We start from the raw sequence: 20,526 nt of genomic DNA, 5'->3' as shown, positions 1-20,526 counted from the left end.
AATAGATATAATTTTCTGGGTTATTAATGAGAGTACACTGATGAAAATGTCAGAGCTGTATAATTATGCACCTCTTGATAAAGAGTGCACAGATAAAGGCAATTTATAAACTGTAATTTCAGCCTTTTCTAGTGAAATTTTCATTTCTCTGCATTTTGCCACCTCCTTGTATTCAAGCCTCAAGTGGCAGCTCTGTGATGTCCTTTGGGAGGACACACCCTCGTCGTTCCTGAGGTCAGGAATGGTGTCCAGGGGATCAGGGCAGTGCTGTCCCCTGTGCTGGCACTGCTGGGGCACCTCCAGAGCTGGGGCAGCTCGGGGACCCTCATGAGCAGAGGGACATTGAGGGGCTGGGGTGAGTCCAGGGAAGGGAACGGAGCTGGGGAGGGAATGGAGCCCAGGAGGGGCTGAGGGAGCTGGGGAGGGAATGGAGCCCAGGAGGGGCTGAGGGAGCTGGGAAGGGAATGGAGCCCAGGAGGGGCTGAGGGAGCTGGGAAGGGGCTGAGGGAGCTGGGGAGGGAATGGAGCCCAGGAGGGGCTGAGGGAGCTGGGAAGGGAATGGAGCCCAGGAGGGGCTGAGGGAGCTGGGAAGGGAATGGAGCCCAGGAGGGGCTGAGGGAGCTGGGAAGGGAATGGAGCCCAGGAGGGGCTGAGGGAGCTGGGAAGGGGCTGAGGGAGCTGGGGAGGGAATGGAGCCCAGGAGGGGCTGAGGGAGCTGGGGAGGGAATGGAGCCCAGGAGGGGCTGAGGGAGCTGGGAAGGGGCTCAGCCTGGAGAAAAGGAGGCTCAGGAGGGCCCTTGTGGCTCTGCACAGCTCCTGACAGGAGGGGACAGCCAGGGGGGGCTCTGCTCAGGGAACAGGGACAGGAGGAGAGGGAATGGCCTCAGGCTGGGCCAGGGAAGAATCAGGTTGGATGGTGGAAAATTCTTTCATGGGAAGTGTCTCCAACCCTGGCACAGCTGCCCAGAGCAGTGCTGGAGTCCCCATCCCTGGAAGGATTCAAAAGCCATGTGGATGTGGCCCTTGGGGGCATGGGCAGTGTTGGCCCTGGCAGTGCTGGGGGAACAGCTGGACTTCATCATGACCTTTCTCAGCCTCAACAATTCCATAGTTGTGTGGCCTGCATTTCCTGCTGATCCCACTAAAAAAGTTTTATTAAACAGTTGTTCAGACAAAATGGAGTGATTTCAGAGCGCACAGGTGAGAACCTGCTTGGACACAGATAAGTGGAGCATAGTTGATGGTACCATTCTCTGGTTGTTTCTAGAAGCATGGAAATGTGTATTTAATTGTTAGATACTGTTCTCAAAGTGAAGTTTTTCCTGCCAAAGCTCAGTAGTGAACAAGGCTTGTATCAGTCACTGGGAAACGAAATGAAATCTGATTTAAAGGTACTGCACTGGATTAATCAGCTGCTCCTCAATTGCATTCATTGACCCCATTCATTCAGGGGCTGTAATTAAGAAAAACAGCAGTGACTTTAAATTTGGCACCTGAATCACAAGGTTAAAGCACTAAATTTCTGCTTGGTGCCTGGTTTACAGGAGACATCACTTTTCTCATTGATGATCAGGAGTCTCAGCTCCTGGCAGAGCAGCAATGAGTGAGGGAGGAAAAATATAGAGGGTTATGGAGGATTTTGGAAGTTATTAAGACATGGAAGACAGATAACTCTATACTTGTGGAATTAGAAATACAAAATACTTGAAATAAACAATCTTCAGATTACAGATTTTTTTCACACTTGTTTTGCTGTAAAAGAAAAAAACAGCCTGGCTTCTAGTTAAGCAATACAGAAGTAGCCAAGATTTAAAATTAAAATAAGAAGTCTCTTTCAGAAAACTGATTTTGCAGAATTTTAGCCCTAATTATATTAAAATACCCATGTTTGGACACCACCTAGAGCTGGTGAAGATACATCAGTCTGCATGATTCTGTCAGGTCTTTGGGCAAATAATGGTATTTCAAATACATATTTTACTTTCAGAGATGAGTCACACAGACAACCCAGCTGATGTTGCAAATCCTCTGCTTTATGTTATTAAAAGACAAAGAGGTCCATTAGAGTATCCAGGCTGTTCTGTAACTATGGGCCATTAAATGTAATCCCCATCACTCAGGTATGAAACTCAAAGAATTACAGTTTTAATAAACCACTTCAGTCCTTGGGTTTCTAAATTTTATGCCACAGGCAGGGAAAAGGAGTGACCCAGCCACCATCTGTGTCCAAACCCATCTTCTTATCCCTGCCTGAAGGGTTTCTGAGATCAAATGTCCTGGTTAGTAACTAACAGGTTAATAACTATAAATCCTGTATCAATTGTTTCTCTCTCTTCCATATGCCATGTATTTATTTAATGTATGAGTTACATTCTGTGAGCTGTTGGAGGTGAATAATGCTCCTACAGCTCCAGGTAGATAAAGTTTTTAAATGCATGAGAAGAAATAACTTGGTGGTCTAACCAGTGTAAATTGTACCTTTAATATTTCTCCCTTATTTTGAGAGGGATGTGGCATTCCAAGTGGATCAGGGCTGTGACTGATGGGTTTAAAAACATGCCTTCTGAAAGAAAATAAACCAGCTGGCAAATAAAAGTGCCTGTTGGTTTGGGCCGTGCAGGGAGCAATTCGCGTTCCCCACGTTCCCAGTGCTGTGTTCAGTCTGGAGGTTGATGCTTCATTTGCCAATCCCTGTTCCTGCAATTTAGGCAGAAGACAGAAGATGAAATACTTAAGCATATTGAATTAAGAGCAAGAAACTTCCTAGCAGATTTCTGGTGCTTTCCCAGGATGATACTCCATTCACTGTTAGTGTTTACTGTGTATTTCTTTGCTCTGCAGTATAATTCTTACTTTCATCTATTCATCTGGATGTCAGCTAGAAATTAAAATGAAAAGACTGCACTCTAAATGGATTCCTGAATGCTTTTATAAAGCATGGCAGGTTTAACAAACAGGCTCGATAAAAGTAGTTCCCACTTTGCTTCAATAATCAGAAAGGTTGTTTGTGTCCTTGGTCAGCCTGGAGCTGTCTTGGCTTTATTTCTTGCTTATTCTGTTGTATTGTATATGTGAGTGCAGCTTTTAGCATTTATATTTTTAGTGGTGTTTAAAATCAAAATCCTTAAATCAACATTATTTTTTTTCCATTAAAGAGATGCATTTGATACAGTCCCCAAGAAATGCTTCCAGCACATGCCATTTTTAATTGCTTTACCAATTATGATTCCTCAAGTCTAGCTAATAAATTTCTGCCTAACTGTGCACTTATTCAGAGCATGGGCAAGATGTAGACACCATTCAGATGAGAAGACCTATTACAAGATTGAAATAGATTTCTAATGCATTTATCATTCATCTTTGCAGAGTGTGATTTCAATCAGAAAAAAAAAATGATGAATGGTTTGACAGTTTCCGCCCATATACGCTAAAACATAATATGCTGCTTCTAGTTTCAGCTATTACAGACTTTAACATGCAATGTGACCTTGGTCTGCAAAGCATGTTTGGTTAGCACAAAAACTTAATCATAAGAAGTCATAAGTAGAATCCTTCTTCTTTACTGCCCTTTTTCTGGGACTTGGAAATTTATTGCTTCTGGGACAGGTAGGATATGAACAATGGGCCAAATAGAGTCCAGGGTTATCTCATCTGTGTGAAAACTGCTGCTGAAAATCGATGTGACCTCTGCTACACTGTCATCCCAATTCCCACCCTCTGTGTCCTATTTGTCTTTTGGTAGAAGCTTAGATCTGTGTGCTGTCTCTATGTGTCTCTCTTGGGCCAGATTATCAAAATGAATCATTGCCTGCATACCTCTTATATTTCTATTTATTTTCCTGGTGTTGACTAGGTCTGATGAAATATGATTCTTTTTGCATTTGATCCTCACTGCAGCAAGCAGCACCTAATTTAGCTGTGTCTATCTCTTTAAAGAAGAGTAATACTATTTTGAAACTTCAATCTGCTGTACAGTAGCATTACAAACCATAGACCATGCAACCTGTCTTCACAGTCAATAGTAATTTTCCTTTCGGCCAATTTAATGTTATTACTTTCATCTCCAAATAGCAGAGATTTCTAGAGGTGTTAGAGCAGCTCCAGTTTTGTTATGCATACTTCATGTATTGCCTTCTTTTTCAAGTGCCACTTCTGTTTAGTCTTTTGTGTCTCCGTGGCTTCGCTGTTATTTCTGTGTGGCACCATGTGTGACAAGTAATCAAGTTATTTTAAAAACTCTGCCGCTGATATGCTTGAATGTGAGAAATGGTGTGTCTGAATCAGCACAAACTTCGTGGTCTGAGTTTGTTACCTGAGTTGGGATTTTTAAATGGATCACTTAAATTCCATCTAAGATGCCACCTCTGAGGACATGTGGAGGTTACTGGCTTTTGTTATTAGTCCTGAAAATCATTAGGAAGATGTTCCATTTAATGAACTCACAGAGAAAAGACAAAATACTCCCAAACCAGAGATTTCAATGAATACTTGAAAACTGCTAATGCTCCTGGTTTGTTGTGAGGTGGATGCAAGAAGTGCAGCTCAGTGGAGGCTCCTGAGTGTGTCACACCAGAAAACAGTGCTGCAGTGGAGACACCCTGGGTTAATTAGTTGTCAGATTCTTTTTAAGTTGTTTATTCCTTAAAAACGGGAGTGGGAGAAGGAGACCTTTTGAATATGGTGTGGTCTAATTGTAAATTCAGGCTTTAATATGACCAGGGCACTTGACAGATGAAACTCTGGGAGCTGGCTGGCTGCTGTCCTGTCTGGCATTAGGAGCTTATGGCCAAGGCAGGGATCACAGGCTTCACTAAAAGATATATATATGTGTATATATATGTGTGTGTATATATATATATATATAAAGAGAGAGAGAGAGACTGGAATATTGCACAGAAGTATTATTTTTAGCATTTCAGAGTGAAAGAATTGTACAAAGTTTGGCTTCAGTCACAGCTAGATTTTAATTGTGTGGTTTTCAGCAATTAAAATGAATATGTGGGAAGAAGTACCCACAGGGATCTGAGAGAAGGAGCTACATCTACTGTCCTAAAAGATCTTTCAATTATTCTATTCAAAATTGGGAGTTCCTTGGTGATAGTATTGATTCCTCACCAAATTGAAGGGATTCTAGAAAAAAAACAATTCCTAACATTGTTTCTTTCTGGATACACATTTCTGCTGTCTGTGCACAGCGTGATCTATACCCACTCCATGCATTTGCAAGGAGTGAAGGGGGAGCTGCCAGGCCCCAGTTTGCTCTCTGCAGGAGATGCTCCAGTTCCAAGCAGTGCTGGCAGAGGGGATGGATGACTCAGTGGAGATTATTTACTGCTGAGCATGGGAAGGGGAAAGGTAAAGAAGTAAAGAGATGTGATACATTCCTTGATTAGAATTTTGCCAAGGTTATAGCAACAAAAAACACACATCACAGAATGGCAAACATGATAGAATGAAGACAGGTCATTCAGGTTTAATGAACTGCGTAATACTGTTATAATTCTGTGGTATAATTCTGTAGAATTTGAGATATAATAGTCTGTACTCCATTGCAGCTGTGTTATAGGCTCAGTGTATTGATTATTGTTCTGTACTATTTTGCCAGCTTGCCTTGGCAACAGTCCCAGCTGCCCAAAGACTGAAACAATGTTGATTTTACTAATGCACTTTTTTTTTGACTTCCAGATAAACAAAATGCTAGTTGCTAGAAATTACAGTCACCTATATTTCCAATGCTTTCTGATGTTGCTTTTGAACCTATCTTTACAGAAGAGGTCCAAATTGCCATTCCAATAATGAAACCAACCTTAGATAAAGTCCAACTGGCTGGACAGGCCTTGCCTCCTGGATTTCCGGCGCCATTTCTTTTTGCTGATGGTCTTTCATCAGTAGAAACACTATTAACCAACATTCAGGTAAATTCTTCTCTACAGGGCCAGGTTATGGCATGATAGATAACATGTGTTTCTTTTGCACTCTTTAAAAAGTTTCAGAAACTATTTTGTATTTGTAGTTTCTCATCTCTTTAATTAATGTCATGTTTAGGTTTCCGCTCTCCCTGGCCTTACCAGTCATGGAAGGGTTTCATACATTGTATATTTGACTTAATAATTGGCAATATTTGAAATTCACCATTCTCATTATTCCTGCAGTGCTCTCTGCAGTTACTGAGGTGAGCAGAGATGTGGCACTGTGTATGTAACCAAATTAACCAAAGCTGTACTGAATGATTCCATGCCACAAAATTCCTCATAAATAACTCCAACATTAGCTACTTCCAATACCCAGTTGTGTTTCAGGTCTGTAGGTTCCTGCTTCTAATCTTTCTGTTTTCCTAGAGGGTGTAAAAGAAACAAGTGGATGAATTTTGTCACTGCTGAAAGAAAATGGGGTTTTCAGATCTTGCATCTGTGTGTGTTTTAGGGCCTGCTGAAAGTGGCTGTGGACAATGCAAGAGTCCAGGAAAAGCAGATACAGCAGGAAAAGAAAGAGTTAAAGATGGAGCTTTGTAGAGAGCGAGAACTACGAGAGAGCTTGGAAAGGCAACTCACAGCTGAGCTGCAAAGCAGAGGTGAGTGAGTGAAAAATGGAGTTTGGGTGTCTGTGAAATGTGGAGCCCTTTGGCATTTCCAGCTGGAGCTGTCGAGGGCTCTGAGCTGACTGACATTCATACTGGGGTGAGGCAGCAGTGGGCCTGCCCTGGTAATGAAAGATTCAAATCTCCCTGAACCAGAGCTAAGCACAGGTTTCTGTGAGCAGAAGGAGCAGATGCTGAAGGATTATTACCTGTAGGGAACTGGCCCCAGAGAGTTCTGGCAGGTTCTGAGAGGGAAGCTGGGGCAGTTCCATGGCTTCCAGGTGTATCAGCATCACTCTGCCCACGTATTCCCAGCCTGATTTCTTCATTTGACAGCTTTAATTTCTTTTTGTTTCTGCTGCTATCCTCCAAGCATCATCAGTCCTACTGTGAGAAAGACATGGCTTTAATTTGGGTATTTAAGTGATTTTTTTTTCATTACTTCCCTGGCCCACATTTCTGCAGCTTCAGTGCTGCTCAGTTGGTCTTGTAGAGAACTTCAGCTCAATAAAATAGAGCTGTGAGAAATTGTCTGCCCAAGTGCAAGATCTGAACCAAATATTCCTAGATTATTTTTTTTTGCATCAGGAGATTGAGGTGCAGTAGCACACCCCAGATGGGGCCTTCTGAGACAAAACCATGACTGCTTAGAAGCTTTTGATAATAATAGGCAATTAAATTGGTAAATCTGAATTTCTCGCTGTGCTGCTGCAAAGGAGGCAGTATTAGAATTCTTTTTAAAATTCAGATCTGCATCTGAAGGAAAGGAACAGCACTTCATGTGCCAAAAGCTGCTTCTAGATTACATCCATGAAATCAGAAAGATAAAACTAGATAAGACCAAAAGTGGAGGTACCAAGGGCTTTCTGCCTGTGCTTTTTGAATGGAAATTGGGTGTGTGGAGCTTTCTGCAGTGCCAGGTCTCACTTAAAGGCACCAAAGGGCACCTCTCAGTTGAGTTGAGAAGGGTCAGTAAATCCTGCTGAAGCTGTTAAATTGCAGTGGATGCCCAGAAATGTGTGATGGGACTGTGTATTTCTGTAAAACAAAACTGAGCTCCTTAGGACAGCACAGTGTGCCCCTCCTGAATCACAGATAACTCACCAGAAACTTCAGGTCATTCACAGTCTTTGACAGCTCCTGACTTGTGAGAGAATTTCACCAATAATCACCTCCTCAGAATTGGTTGTCTTGTAGGTCACCACCACATGCACATCTTTATTGTTGTAGGAGTCCTGAGCTAGAACTGCACCTTTGAATATTGAACATAAACTAATTTTTTACTGTCTCCATCATCTATTAATTGAGCCCTGACAACCGTTCTTACACTGTATTTACATTTCAGCCACAATTCAAAAACGCTTGAAGAAAGAGAAGAAGGCAAAGAGAAAATTGCAGGAAGCTTTGGAATTTGAATCCAAGAGAAGAGAACAAGTGGAGCAGGCTCTGAAACAGGCCACATCAGGTGACGGTCTCAGGATGTTAAATGGTAATGTCTTAGTTGGCCTTTCACAGTCAGCTTAAAATGATGTTTGATTGAGTGAGGAAAAAAAAATCAGATGGTGCACAGAGCAAATTTCAGAATAAACCCCCACAATTCTTTCCTGAAATAATGAAAAATCTATTTCAGGCTATGTGCTCTGGGTCGAGAATTAAAAAAAATAAATAAGTCTGCAACTAGAGAAACAGACAGAGCAGTTTACAGAGATGACAAGAAATGCTGAATATATTACAGAGAAATCTGTTACAGTGCCAGCTAAGACAATGTGAAATTTGGTTCCTATAAGGTTCTGTGAACTCTTCTCTCCCAGCAGATTCATTTTTAGAACTGCTGAGCTTCATTTCAAAAGCCGTTTGGCTGAAGTTTGCTCAGCCTCAGGACCTATTAAGTTTGTTAAATATGTATCAGCTTTCAGAGCTGACTGGGTTTTGAACACTTCCCAAATATTCTTGTGAAACAAAAGCAAATCAGTTCATCTCCTAAACAGTGATTAAGTTCTGGCTACCAGGAGGATTTGCCTTTTGTGCTTAAGATGATTCTGGCCAAACTTTAGAGCTTTGGTTTGAACATTTAGGACTGAACCTAGCTTATATTTAATTAATTTCAGGTTCTGCAGCTAAGGTTTATTCTTTGCATCCCTACCTGGAGTCTCTGCAGAGGCTCAGGAATCAGAGTGACGTTCGGTCCCTGCTGCATTCAGGTGTCCTGTGGTGTGTTAATTTGTGCTGCCTGCTTTGGGCACTGCTAGAGACTGCAGAGTGCAAAAGCTGCCTGACTGCTGAGCAAAAATAATGAATTTGGCTTGTCTGGAGTTCTCAGCTGTGAGAGCTGCCCACACTGTTGTCTAAAGGCAGGGCAGGGCTGTGTGTGTGCCCTGGCACAGCAGTGCTCTGCAGGAGATGGGAGCTGGGATTTATCTGGGGTACTAAGGCACATAAACTCTGGGAGTATGGGAGCAGCATCTCTCAGAGGCTCCTCTCATCTGCTCTTCAGAGCCCTGCACATCCTGGAAGCAGGGACTGCCTGCAGTCCTGGAGCACTGGCAGTGGCCAGGGGCGTCCAGGTGTGGATTCACAGCTGCAGTCACACCGGGGTGGGGACGGTGACTGGGTAGAGTGGCTGGCCAAAGCCAACAAAAAACCTCCACTCCTCAACTGGATCAAATACCCAGACTGGATCCCATGGACAGAACCAGCACCTTGAGAGGAAAGTCAGAAAAAACCTAAAATCCTGCTGTGCTGCAGGTCACTCCCCTGGGTGCTGCCACTGCAGAGAAGCACCTGCTGCTCACTCACCAGCCAGCAGCACCCAGCAGTTCTGGAAGCCACAAATCCAGGGATACCAACGTTCCAGCAGTGTGATTAACACACCTTTACAGCTGCTAGTGTGGGCCTGGCTGCAGCAGTTTGATTTGCAGGCACACTCAGGTAGTCATATATATGTTAGTGCCTGCAAGAAGCTGATATTTACATGCTAATCTGATTGCACATGCAAATCAGGTAGCTCATTAGCATCTTAATCCACAATTTAATTGCAGGTACAATTTTATGACAACAAAATGTGAAGGGCTATTCTGAGTATTTTTAATTTAACTTTGACAGTCTGTCTCATTTAACAGATGCTGTTATTAGTTACAGATGACTTTGTCATTTTTGGTATATACAACGTGTACTCTGAAGGGTTTGAGAAGAAAGAACCTTTTCATATTGATAGGTCAGTGCCCTGCACTTGCCTTCAGAACAGGAATCTGAGTAAGGGAAGCTCTGCAGAGTGGCAGTCACTTATAATTTTATAAGGAAAAAAAAAAGGTATATGTGAAAATACTGCTTTTTTATCACATATACATTTATAGAGCTATATATGCACACATGACATGAATTTCACTTACACATTTATTGCTGAGCTATTGCTGTCCTGTAAGGATTGTACTTCTCAGGGTTGCCCTGCTTTCACTCAGGGCTCAGTTACTGCAGGGTCACCAGCAGAGCATCACCTCTGTGACAGATCCTGACACTCAGCTGAAGGGATCTGTGAAAGCAGCAGTGCAGTTATTCCCTGTTTGAGAATGTCCAGAACAGGCTTTTGCACAAAAAAAGCCCCAAACTGTACACACAGCTTCCTTTCAGGTGTGGGTTTTTCCTTCCTGTAATTTCTAAGGGCTGTGTGATAAGGGAAGCAGATGTTTCTCCAGGATTTGAGGTGCCATGGATTCAAATCACATCCCCTTCATGCTAATCCTTGTTGGCACAAGGTGCATCGTGGCATCTGTTCCTGTAACACCCTGGGGTGTTGGAGCCCCTGCCCCCACCCCAAGGACTGTGCAGACACAGGGATCACCAACATGAAATTAAACAGGTCCAGAGTGAGTGTCATGAGACTCCTGCTCAACTTGGGGAAAAATAAAAAAGAGCACAGTCCTCTTTGGAAAGCTCTTCTCAGAGATCTGGAAATGTTTCACATAATATGACAGCTGTAATTTGGGTTTGGGTGGTAACACATGCTCACACATCCCGAGCTGAGGTTGGAAATGCAATTTGCACAGTTCTTATCTGTAACATGCACTCACACAAACTGAGACACACACACCCCAAAACTGTTGCCTGGCACTGGCTGTATTCTTCAACTCTGTAATTTGGAGGTACTTGGCTATATACAAGAGTCAATGCAGTTTAATATTATCACAGTTTAATTTCAACTTTTATTTTTCATGTGTCAGATGCCCTCATTCTCCAAGAGGATTTTGCAGACATATTATTACCACGTGTTGGTTATTATCTGATCGTCAGACAAATGTGAAGCACGTTAAAAATAATTCACTGTGAGACCAGTAATGTTTGCACATTTTGGAAACAATTTACTACTGAAAATTCTGTGAGGACCAAATGTTTTATGCAAGACCATGTTAACTTGGAGAGCACCCTAGTTTGCTATAAATATTTTTCTAAAGATGCCTGAGAGAGGGGCAAAGGGAAATGCATTAATCTTGTCTCCCATCTTTCAGATGCTGGAATCCCGGATATGGAAATAGAACACAACGGAACCCAACATGACAGTGCAGCCATGCAAGGTGCAGTATGTACCACAGCTCCTCACTTGTGTGTTTGTCATTAAAAATTAGTTTAATCGTTTTTATATCTGTTTTCATGATTTAAGATCAATGTAAATTACAGAGCTTCAGTTTGTTTTCCTGTTTGATACGGAAAGATCTGTATCTTTGTAAGATTCTGATCTTTGTAAGAGCAAAGATCAGAAATTAACTGTACAAGAACAGAAATTAACTTTACAAGATTCAGAAATTAAGTAGAGGTGATATTTAGCTGAAGTAATTTAGAGGTGCTGTTTGTTTTAAAACTGATATTTATCTGCTAAGACAAATGCCTTTAGTTCAAAAGGGGTTTTATATATGATTTATCATATGAAATATTTTACCTCTAGTCTTTACCTACCTATCAAGTTTGCAGATGTTTTCAAAAAATGCATGAACTGTAAGTGAGAAAGAAGAGCCATGTTCACGTTATGGGCAGTTGTCTGGTGCTACTTTTCCCTCACTGTGTGGCTGTGTGTAAGTGCAGCACCTCCAGGTATGGCCTGGGTGCTTCCCAAAGAGCAAGAAATGAGTTCTGGCTGCAGGTCTGGGACGTGAGGAGTTGTGAAATCCTCCTTTGGGACAGGGACATTCCCAAGGGATATTCCCATTCCTGGTGGAAGCTTCTTTGAGCCGCACAGAAAATCCACAGTCACCTGTGATAAAATCTGTTCTGAGCAATTTGAACATTGGAATTCTCTGATGAAAGTCCAACTTGTAGAATTTTTCTCCCGTCAGTCCTGTGCCATTTTCATTCCAGACCGTTCAGTTCTCTGCTGGCAGCCTGCAGACAGCAGCCTCTTCCACAGAACTGCTGCTTCTTAGAGCAGTCCCACCCTTTCTCTGCTTCATGGGATGGTGATGTGCAGAAATCCCCTGTGCTGAGGCAGTTTGTGCAGACAGGAGAGGGGCTGCAGTGCACTGAGAGACACAAACCTCACTTGAGCACTTCTCTTCAGCTGGGGAAGGTTTGACTTGCATACCTCTGGTATGCATCTGTCGTCCATCTGCCATCCTTATAGGAAAGCTTTCAAATATTTTTACTGCTGTCTCTTCTTGTGATTTTAGATTCATATGCTCTGTATGACAGAGAAGGAGAATCACAGCTTTATTGTAATGCAGATAATATACATCTGACATATGTGTGTATATATATGTGCACATGTAATGAGAGCTGTGCTCTAAATATTGCAATTGGAAAATTGCTGCTGCCAGAAATAGTCAAAATATTGGATCAGCACTTGGGACACATGTATTTAAATTTGATGAGCAAAATGTTTCTTACATTTCTGATCTGTTCATGGTACCTGCTGAGAGGAGTGCTCAGTGCTCTTTCAGACAACTCTGAGAGTCAAAGGTGCATCTGGGCAGACTCTGGTAAGGAAGAGAAAGGTAATTTCAGTTTTCAGTTGAAGAAAAACCATGGCACTTGGCTCAAATGTGTCTTTACATCAAAAATGAGTAAAAATACTGTGAGGAAAGTGATGCACAGCCACTTCCAATGACCATTTACGTGCCTGAAGGAATCAAGAAAAGTTTATGTTACCTGTAGTTTATTAATACACAGGAAAGCCTTGTGACTTTTACCATTTTTATTTCAAAGTTGAGTTTTTGGGGCTTTTTTTTTCCTTTTAATCTGATCCGAACTACATAATCCCTTCAGGTATGAGAGGCTTTGGCTCAGGAAGTTTTTATTTTTTTATTAATCATGGCCAAGGGGAGAGCTGGATATTCTCTGTTTTGTGTCCCTGGGCTCAGTGGGAGCAGGACATGGCCTGGGCAGCAGGAGCTGCACCCCTGTGCCATGTCCCTGTCCCTCCCATTCCCTTTTCTGCCCTGCTGGCTCTGACCCCCCTGGCTGGTAATCCTGCTCGGGGGACCCGTGAGGAGCTGAGCCACTTGGTCACTAAACACTCTCAGCTGATAAAAAGCTTTCTGGAGAGCTCTCTGTGGAGCTTGTTTAGATTTCAAAGTGTTCCTGTCCTGTAGCACCATCTCTTTCATTTTTATTTGTGCTGATACTGTAATAACTTTTTATTCCCTTTCCTTTGATAACCATTTGTGTCCCTGACAGCTCCTATTGCTGCTGCAGCTCTGACAATTGGAGCACACTCCCTCACTGCCCCTGTCATTTGCTGCCTTTGTTTTTTGGGCCCTGGGAGGAGGAAGGGGCAAAACACATGTCCCTGATACAAAGCTGTTTCCAGGCTTCCAAAATCTCTGTCAGTTGCTCAGAAAAAAAAGCTTTAGCATCAATACAGAGCTTTCTTTTTCTGTTGTCAATAGCTCTGCTGGACAGAAATCTATCATTCACACAGTGCTTTTCCTTTGAAATTCAATTAGTTCCACTGCCAGTATCTCTTTAAGATGGTTTAAAGGAAAATTACAGAACTACTCAACAGCCACCTTTCACAGTGATTAAGTCATATCATATTTTATGCTCATTTCTTAAAATGATTTTATTAACACAAGCTGTTCATGTACTGCGTTTCTGATCTGCATTATAAATCTTTTCCATTTAGTTGACTCATTTTCCCTCTGCTTTGTATATTAATTGAACAGAAATTTCATGCAGATGAGACTTAAAACTTTTTTGAACTTTGCAGTCTAATGCCTCCATATCCCAGATGTAGTTCAGAGCTGGAGCTGGGAGGTTTTTAGGTGGCAGAGGAGATCAGAGCAGGTGATGAGCACTCAGACACCCTCCTGCTCCTCCTTCCACCACTCACTCCTGGGCCAGCACCACAGTGCATCAACCATTTTATCAGCCAATCTCCCTTCCACATAAAATAAACATACTGGGTGTCATTAAGTGCACCTTCAGATCAATGATTTTTGCAAATGACATTCAAGTACCATTCGAGTAGTGCATTTTTGCTGATAAAAGCAAATTAAATTAGCACAACTACAAGTGTGCTGATAAAAACTAAAACCGAACAGCAGCACCATTAGCTAACAAAGTAATATTTTCTCTTTACTGCTTTCTGCCATTTAGTTATTATCCTATTGGAAATCTAATTATAATCCTTTTACTCCCTAGTCAAACTTCACAGTTTTTGCAAGCTTAGCACTGACAAGTGATTTCATTACATTTGATTGCCCGCGCCCAGATTGACTTAACTTCACTCCGAGACCTAAAAGCCCTCTCAGTTTCTCAGATTCCCTGTTTGCACATTACAGCAACAGCTCCTTTAATTAATTAGCATGAACAGCAGTAACATGAACTGCTGAACAGAAAATAACATCATTTTATGATCGCAGGGAGACTTCTCCTTTTGCATGTTTATACCTTAGTTAACTTTTGTATTACAATATTTCATTGTTAGGGGATAGCGGAACAATCAGCAAAGCAATGTTAGCTTAAAATCTTAAAAAGTAGATGTTACAGTAATACTTGATAACAACAATTTACAAAAAATAAAATTTCAGGAAGGAGGCAGCAGCATAGGCAGGCAGGTTTTCCTGAGGTGAAAATGTACTTCACTGTGCCTGCAACAGGAGGGTGACCCAGGGCTGCTGCTGCTGTTTTTGTTTGTGACATAACCTGGAAGAGATTTGGCACAAAAACTCTGGGGTTACTGTGAATAACATTTTATTTTTATCTAACATGTGAATAACATTTTATTTACTTGTCAAAGATGAAGGACTGGTATAGTTTGGAACATATTTTGGGGTCTATCATGGACTGGACTTCAGTTCATTGGTGTTCTGATCTAACCAGAGTTCTCAAATCAAGCTCTGCTTTATCTGAGTCTTAGGCCTGTTCTTCCTCCTGCCCAAGCTGTGTTCTCTCCCTAGAGCGTGTCCTGCTCTGGAGGCTGTGGGTTATTAAACCCCTGGTGCCTTCCTCGTGCTGTGTCATTGCAGAGCTCCCAGAAAAGCTCTCAAAGCTCCTGTGCAGTTCCCAGAGTGTCACTCCATGCCCACACGGCCCCCTGCAGCTCAGAGCTGCCCCATAGGGGCTCACCAGGAACAGGCTCTGCAGGGACTCACTACAAATCCTGGGTTCAGTTCAAGTTTTTTAACTCTCTTAACATGGATGAGGAAATACATGACAGGGTCAAGTCCGCTGCCTGACACACAAAGGAAGAGGAAAAGAAATTCCTACCCAGCAGCTCTGTGGGTGAGCAGCCCTGCAGGGTCAGGCTGGGAGGAAGGAGAGGTTTTGGTACCAATCCCAAGGGATGCCCTGGGTTCAGCCAGCTCGAGTTATCAGAGGGGGCACCTCTGATATCATATCTGCACCTCTGCAGGGTGGAGAGAGGCCACAGGAAAGTGGGAGAGATGAAAGCAAACCAACCTTTGTTGGTACTGCTGCTCACAGGACCATTTATTGACCATGTTCTTCCTGGGTCAAGAGAGAGCTGTGCCCTGCTCTCTCACTGCTCAGTTTGAAGGATATTTGCAGGTAAAAGAGAAGTTTTGCTGGACAACCAATAAGCAGGCAAAGTAATTTTTACTTGTCATTCAGCTGAATGATCAGCCCAGATCCATCTTCTTTTTCTGGTAGTGAAGGCATCCTTTGGTGAGTTTTGGTCATTGCTCTGGTCCTTACCCACAAGCAGGGCCTGGATTCATTCCCCTTCCAGGCAGGCATCACTTCTGTAGGGAAAGAGGAATTTTCTGGGGGATGTGATCTGTTGGAAAAGCAAACTGGTTTTGTCTGATTTTTTTCTTTGTACGAAGTAAGACACTGGTTCAAACCAATTAGCCCCAGCTTTGCAAGTTAATTTATTGTTACAGCATTGCATTTCCCATGTGTTGCTTCCTCCAAAGCTGAGCTTGGCTCTGATCTAACTGAGGTGCTGTTTACCCAGCCTGGGAAGGGTGGGGAGCTCATCTCCTGTGCAGTTGGACACTTGTTTTGTTTTAAAGTAGTTTAGGGAAATAAAGCTAAATTCCTGATTTAAAACAGATCTTACAAAGGATCCAGAGATGTGGAATAAGCTGGGAAAAAAATTAAATGTGAATAAATATGGAGATGATGATTATTGCCTTTGGATTTGTTCTTTATGCATCCATTAAACCCTTGGAAGAAAAAGATAAATGATGATATTGTGGCTAAAAGGAGTGCAAGAGCTGCACCTACCCTGGGCTAACAACTCAGGGAAGAGAATTCTGTCCTGAGGGAAAATTCCAGTTATTAACACAGACTCTGGCTCACCAAGAAACTCAGAGATCTTTACTTGTCTTATACATTGTGAAGGGGAAAAAAAAACCTCCTTTCTAAATGTCTTGCTTATTAAGCCAGTCATGCATTGCTCTGTAGGCTGTAAAGCAGTGTAACATGCACAGGGGGCTCATAAGCATATTTAGTGTTAGGGAATATCATTTATACAGTTTTTATATTGTCAGTATTACCCCTAGAGAATGAGATTAGGCTTTAAACTACTGTAAATCTACGCTTTTGCTCACCTTTGTATAATTTCGTTTTTTAATAGAATGAAGCCCACATAAATGAATATTTGATTAAGGGATAAACCTGATAAAAGAATACATTTATTGCACACAGATTTATTCAAATCTTTGCTATATAATACAGTAAAGTGCTATAAAATGGTCTGTAGCTTGCAGTCAGCTGCACTGAGGAGATGGTGAATATTCTCCAGAAAAGATTAATTTGACAACATCACATTGTCTTTCCTGTGTAAGTGGGGGCACAGCTGCTCCCAGCACGTTAATTCCTCAGAGGTGATTGCTGTGTGACGTGGTTAATGCCATGAAATTCAGTTTATTGCACAGCAACAAAAAAAGTATTTTAATTTCTGGAGAATAATTGAGGGTGTTATAAAAAGGAAATATTTAACTATGCACTTTCTGTTCACTGATCAGTGATCTCTCCTGGGTGGCTGCACTGGGCTTGAGCTGTGGCATTTACTTTTCTCTCTTACAGGTATTCCAGATACTTCCATTGAACTTTCCTTGAGAAATAAAGGGGATTGGAAGGAAATATGGAAACCTGTTCCAAAGTTTAGTCAGCCCACAGTACCCTCAATGTCCTCACCTTACCTTAATTTAAAAAATAATGCTTAAAATTTAAAAAATAATACTTAAAATTTAATAAGAACCTAAAGAACAGCCTCCACTAGGGAAGAAGCCATGTGCAGCTTCCTAATGATCATGAGAAAAAGGAAAAACAAAACCCCAAACCACAAACAAACCCCACAGTGCTCAATCCTTGCATTTCTGCTGAACCCCCCCAGGCTTTAGTAATTCCCCACCAGGTTTAAAACAAGAATTTTCATCAGCCAATGGCCTGAAACTAATTTTAGTTCTTTCTTTGGAGGCTCCCAAACATCCCTCTGGAGTTGTTATGTCCCTGGCTCTTGTGATCTTTATTTGTGCTTACATCCAAAATACGTATTAAATCATCTCAGTTTGGAGAGTCTGAGCCTCCTTAAAACCACAAAACATTCAATTACTAATTAGCTGTTTCCTGTTCCTAATGAAGTGAACATGTCGGATTTGGATTAAAATTCAGCTACTGCTCTCCTCTGTTTATGGTTCCAGATGTTTTTGTTTTATCTAGGAGGTTACTTTGACAGCTACTGCTAAATGATAAATCACTCATATTATAGCTGAAATGCATTTTGAAATTGAAATGTGGCAAACTTGGAGATTGCTCCAAGGATCAGTGTCAGTCTGCAGGTCAATACTTGTTCTTTCCTTAGGAGTGCTCGGTATTGGCGTATGTAAAACAGTAATGGGAGAGATGTCAACATTATACAAAATGCTGCTCCATATTATCATTTTGCTATCATCTTCCAGATCAGTTCTTGCAGATTTAGCTGGGTGGATTCATGATTCATTGTATAATGAGCAGGAATATGGATTCTTGTTAGCTTCAGTTTCTGTGGGCATTTCAATATTTATTTTTTCTCTGGGCTTTAAGTTGCTTAATGTGAAAAATCACAGTTGATAGGTACTATAACTAGGAATATTTTTATGAAGTGCTTTTCTGCTTCGTTCTCTAAATAAAGAAATAGAATTTTAAGAGAAATGTGGTGGTTTCTGAATGAAAGAACAGTTTTCCAAGAACAGATCCTGATTTACATTTTGTGGAAGCAGTGCAGTTTTAACGCCCTGTTCCCTGGCAGGTTTTGTGCAGGGTGTGTGGTAGAGTTGGTGCCTTGTCCCTGGGTCTGTCCCGGGGGGCAGCAATCCAACACGAGCTGCCTTTGGGAGAAAGGGACTGCTTGATTAAAAAAATGCCTTAAAGGAAGAAAATCCAAATCAGAGTGTTTGCAACCTGTCCTGAGCCATTGCTGGCAAACACCTGGGCAAGTGCTGGTGGGTCTTTGTCCTTCCTTGGGGGCTTGGCCAGGTGTTGTGACCCATTGCCTCCTTTTCCTACACAAAACCTGATCATGTGATGGACAGTTTAGTTTATATCACTTTTAGATCTGCTCATTTGGCTTGAGGAAAAAAAAAATCCACAACCAAGTAAAGAAGCCACCCAAGTGTCAGTTAATTATAAAATGTTCAACTGTATAATTGACTTTTTCCTTCTTTTTTGTTTCCCTCCAGAAAACAGAACATACATCAAGCCGACCATCATGTACTGAAGGAACCACCTATTGCTGAGAAATGTATAATGACCACTATTTGAAGACTATATAGTTCCTGAGAAATGTCCCTTCCAACCTTTGATGCCTTCAGTACTGTGTGAGGAACAGGATTTGTAGCATGAAACTTGAAGGACAATTTCAAGCAATTTACTCTTGCTGCATTGAAAACTGCCGTATTAAGAAATACTGAGACTTTTTACAAGCTTACCATACCAAACCAAGCCTGTCACAACAGATCATTTTTAGGTCCCTGGAGATAGAAAGGAGTTTTAGTATTTTTAAGCACATACATCAATTATTTCCCCTCCCCACCCTGCCCCAAAAAAGAACTTTTTTTTTTTTTCCTTAGGAGGTGGCTATTACTGAATAGCAATGGCACAATGATTTTAAGCCACAATGGTCCTCACTGGCTGTACATCATACAAGTCCAGTTTATCACTGAAACTGTTCAACATGGAGCTGTTTCGATTGTGTTTATAAATTAAGCTTTGTTTACTGAAGCAGATACTCGATATATATTACGTTTTAAAAAGAAATGTGTGTACATTTTTTAAAAGAACGATGTAAAAATTGTCCTTTCATTAGATGACCGATTCAAAAGTGTGAGCTAAACCCTAATAGCTGATGTAATATGAGGATTATAATTGATGCTTTTTTTTTTAATGCTCAGTTCAGCTTGGCTTTTGGTCTTTTAAGATGGAAAAATGAATATGCAGTAGAGTGTTAGATAATGGAAACTTTTAAGTATGGTTTCTCTGTTGTACCATATTAAGTTAAAGTACACATTCTTTGTTAAAAATGTTCTTGCTAAAAATACAGTATTAAAAAGTTTTTTGTTTGACTTTGGAAATCTTTTAAGATTTTTTTTGGACTGTGAATTCCCATAGTAACTGTACTAATGCAAACCAGTATTTTGCACTATTAAAAATACTTGAAGAAATGACTTAATAAAGAGGGTGGGTTGGTATTAAGCATTTTCCTAATTATTGTATGCTCCAGATTCTGAACTTTGAAAACTGAGAACAACTGAAAGCTTCCCTTCTCAAAGCACGGCACTGAAAGCTGGTTTGAATCAGGTGGAATTAGGTGATCACCTGTTCCCTCTTTATTTTCATTCCTGGGTCAAAGGCACAGTGCTTATTTCCTTGCAAACTCCTGTTTATGTACACATGTTTACACACACATGCCCTGAATATAAATCACTGTCACTTAAAAACAAAAAAGACCCTTGAATAGATCTACAGGGAATATATTCCCTGTGATTATGTTTACTTCTGTCTGCATCTAAATGTAGAATGTTCACAATTTCTTTCACTTTTAACACTGCTTTTTTTCCTCATTAGCAGACTTTTGTAAACAGACTCTGCAGAATAGAATCACCTGATTTTATTTGTTCCTAAAAGAAATCTTTACCTTAACCAGTGTCCGTGCAAGAAAATGTGCTGCCCTCTGCTCTACAGGTGATCAAATGACTTTTCAGAATATTCTTCCAATGTAAAAATTGGGGTTTTTTCAATATTATTTTATAACAACTGTTCTAATAACTGCATTAATCATGCTGCCATTGATCAAACCATCAAAAGTTGAATGATACAAAAAACAGGAGCATTAGGAATTGTGAGTCCTCCTGATTCTTAATAAATGCTCATGTGTGAATAAAACATTGCAACAGCAGAACTTAAATTGGACCTTTAGGTATTACATTAATTTTAGTTTCAATTCCAGTGGGATTTTCTGAAGTGAGGGCTGGACTTTATTCTAAATCTTATTTTTAAAAGGAGTTGAAGCAGCCCTT

General features: G+C 41.2%; 1 protein-coding gene across 6 annotated transcripts in view; it reads left to right on the top strand.

The window, feature by feature from the left end:
- The window catches only part of DACH2 (dachshund family transcription factor 2), a 235,752-nt gene extending 216,171 nt beyond the window's left edge, over nucleotides 1-19,581 (top strand). For 2 of the 6 annotated variants that reach the window (XM_058032807.1, XM_058032805.1), the window contains exons 8-12: nucleotides 5,770-5,915; nucleotides 6,424-6,571; nucleotides 7,923-8,066; nucleotides 11,080-11,145; nucleotides 18,691-19,581. In XM_058032807.1, the coding sequence (XP_057888790.1) occupies nucleotides 5,770-5,915; nucleotides 6,424-6,571; nucleotides 7,923-8,066; nucleotides 11,080-11,145; nucleotides 18,691-18,728 (542 nt within the window). In that variant the 3' untranslated portion in view covers nucleotides 18,729-19,581. Of the gene's footprint in view, nucleotides 1-5,769; nucleotides 5,916-6,423; nucleotides 6,572-7,922; nucleotides 8,067-11,079; nucleotides 11,151-18,690 lie in introns of all 6 variants that reach the window. The other 4 variants (XM_058032804.1, XM_058032802.1, XM_058032808.1 and 1 more) reach the window with 3 other exon arrangements.
- The last annotated feature ends 945 nt before the right edge of the window (nucleotides 19,582-20,526 follow it).

This window comes from Melospiza georgiana, chromosome 12, assembly GCF_028018845.1.
Source record: "Melospiza georgiana isolate bMelGeo1 chromosome 12, bMelGeo1.pri, whole genome shotgun sequence".
In the NCBI taxonomy this organism is placed as follows: Eukaryota; Metazoa; Chordata; class Aves; order Passeriformes; family Passerellidae; genus Melospiza; species Melospiza georgiana.
This window is presented reverse-complemented; position numbering and strand designations above follow the sequence as displayed.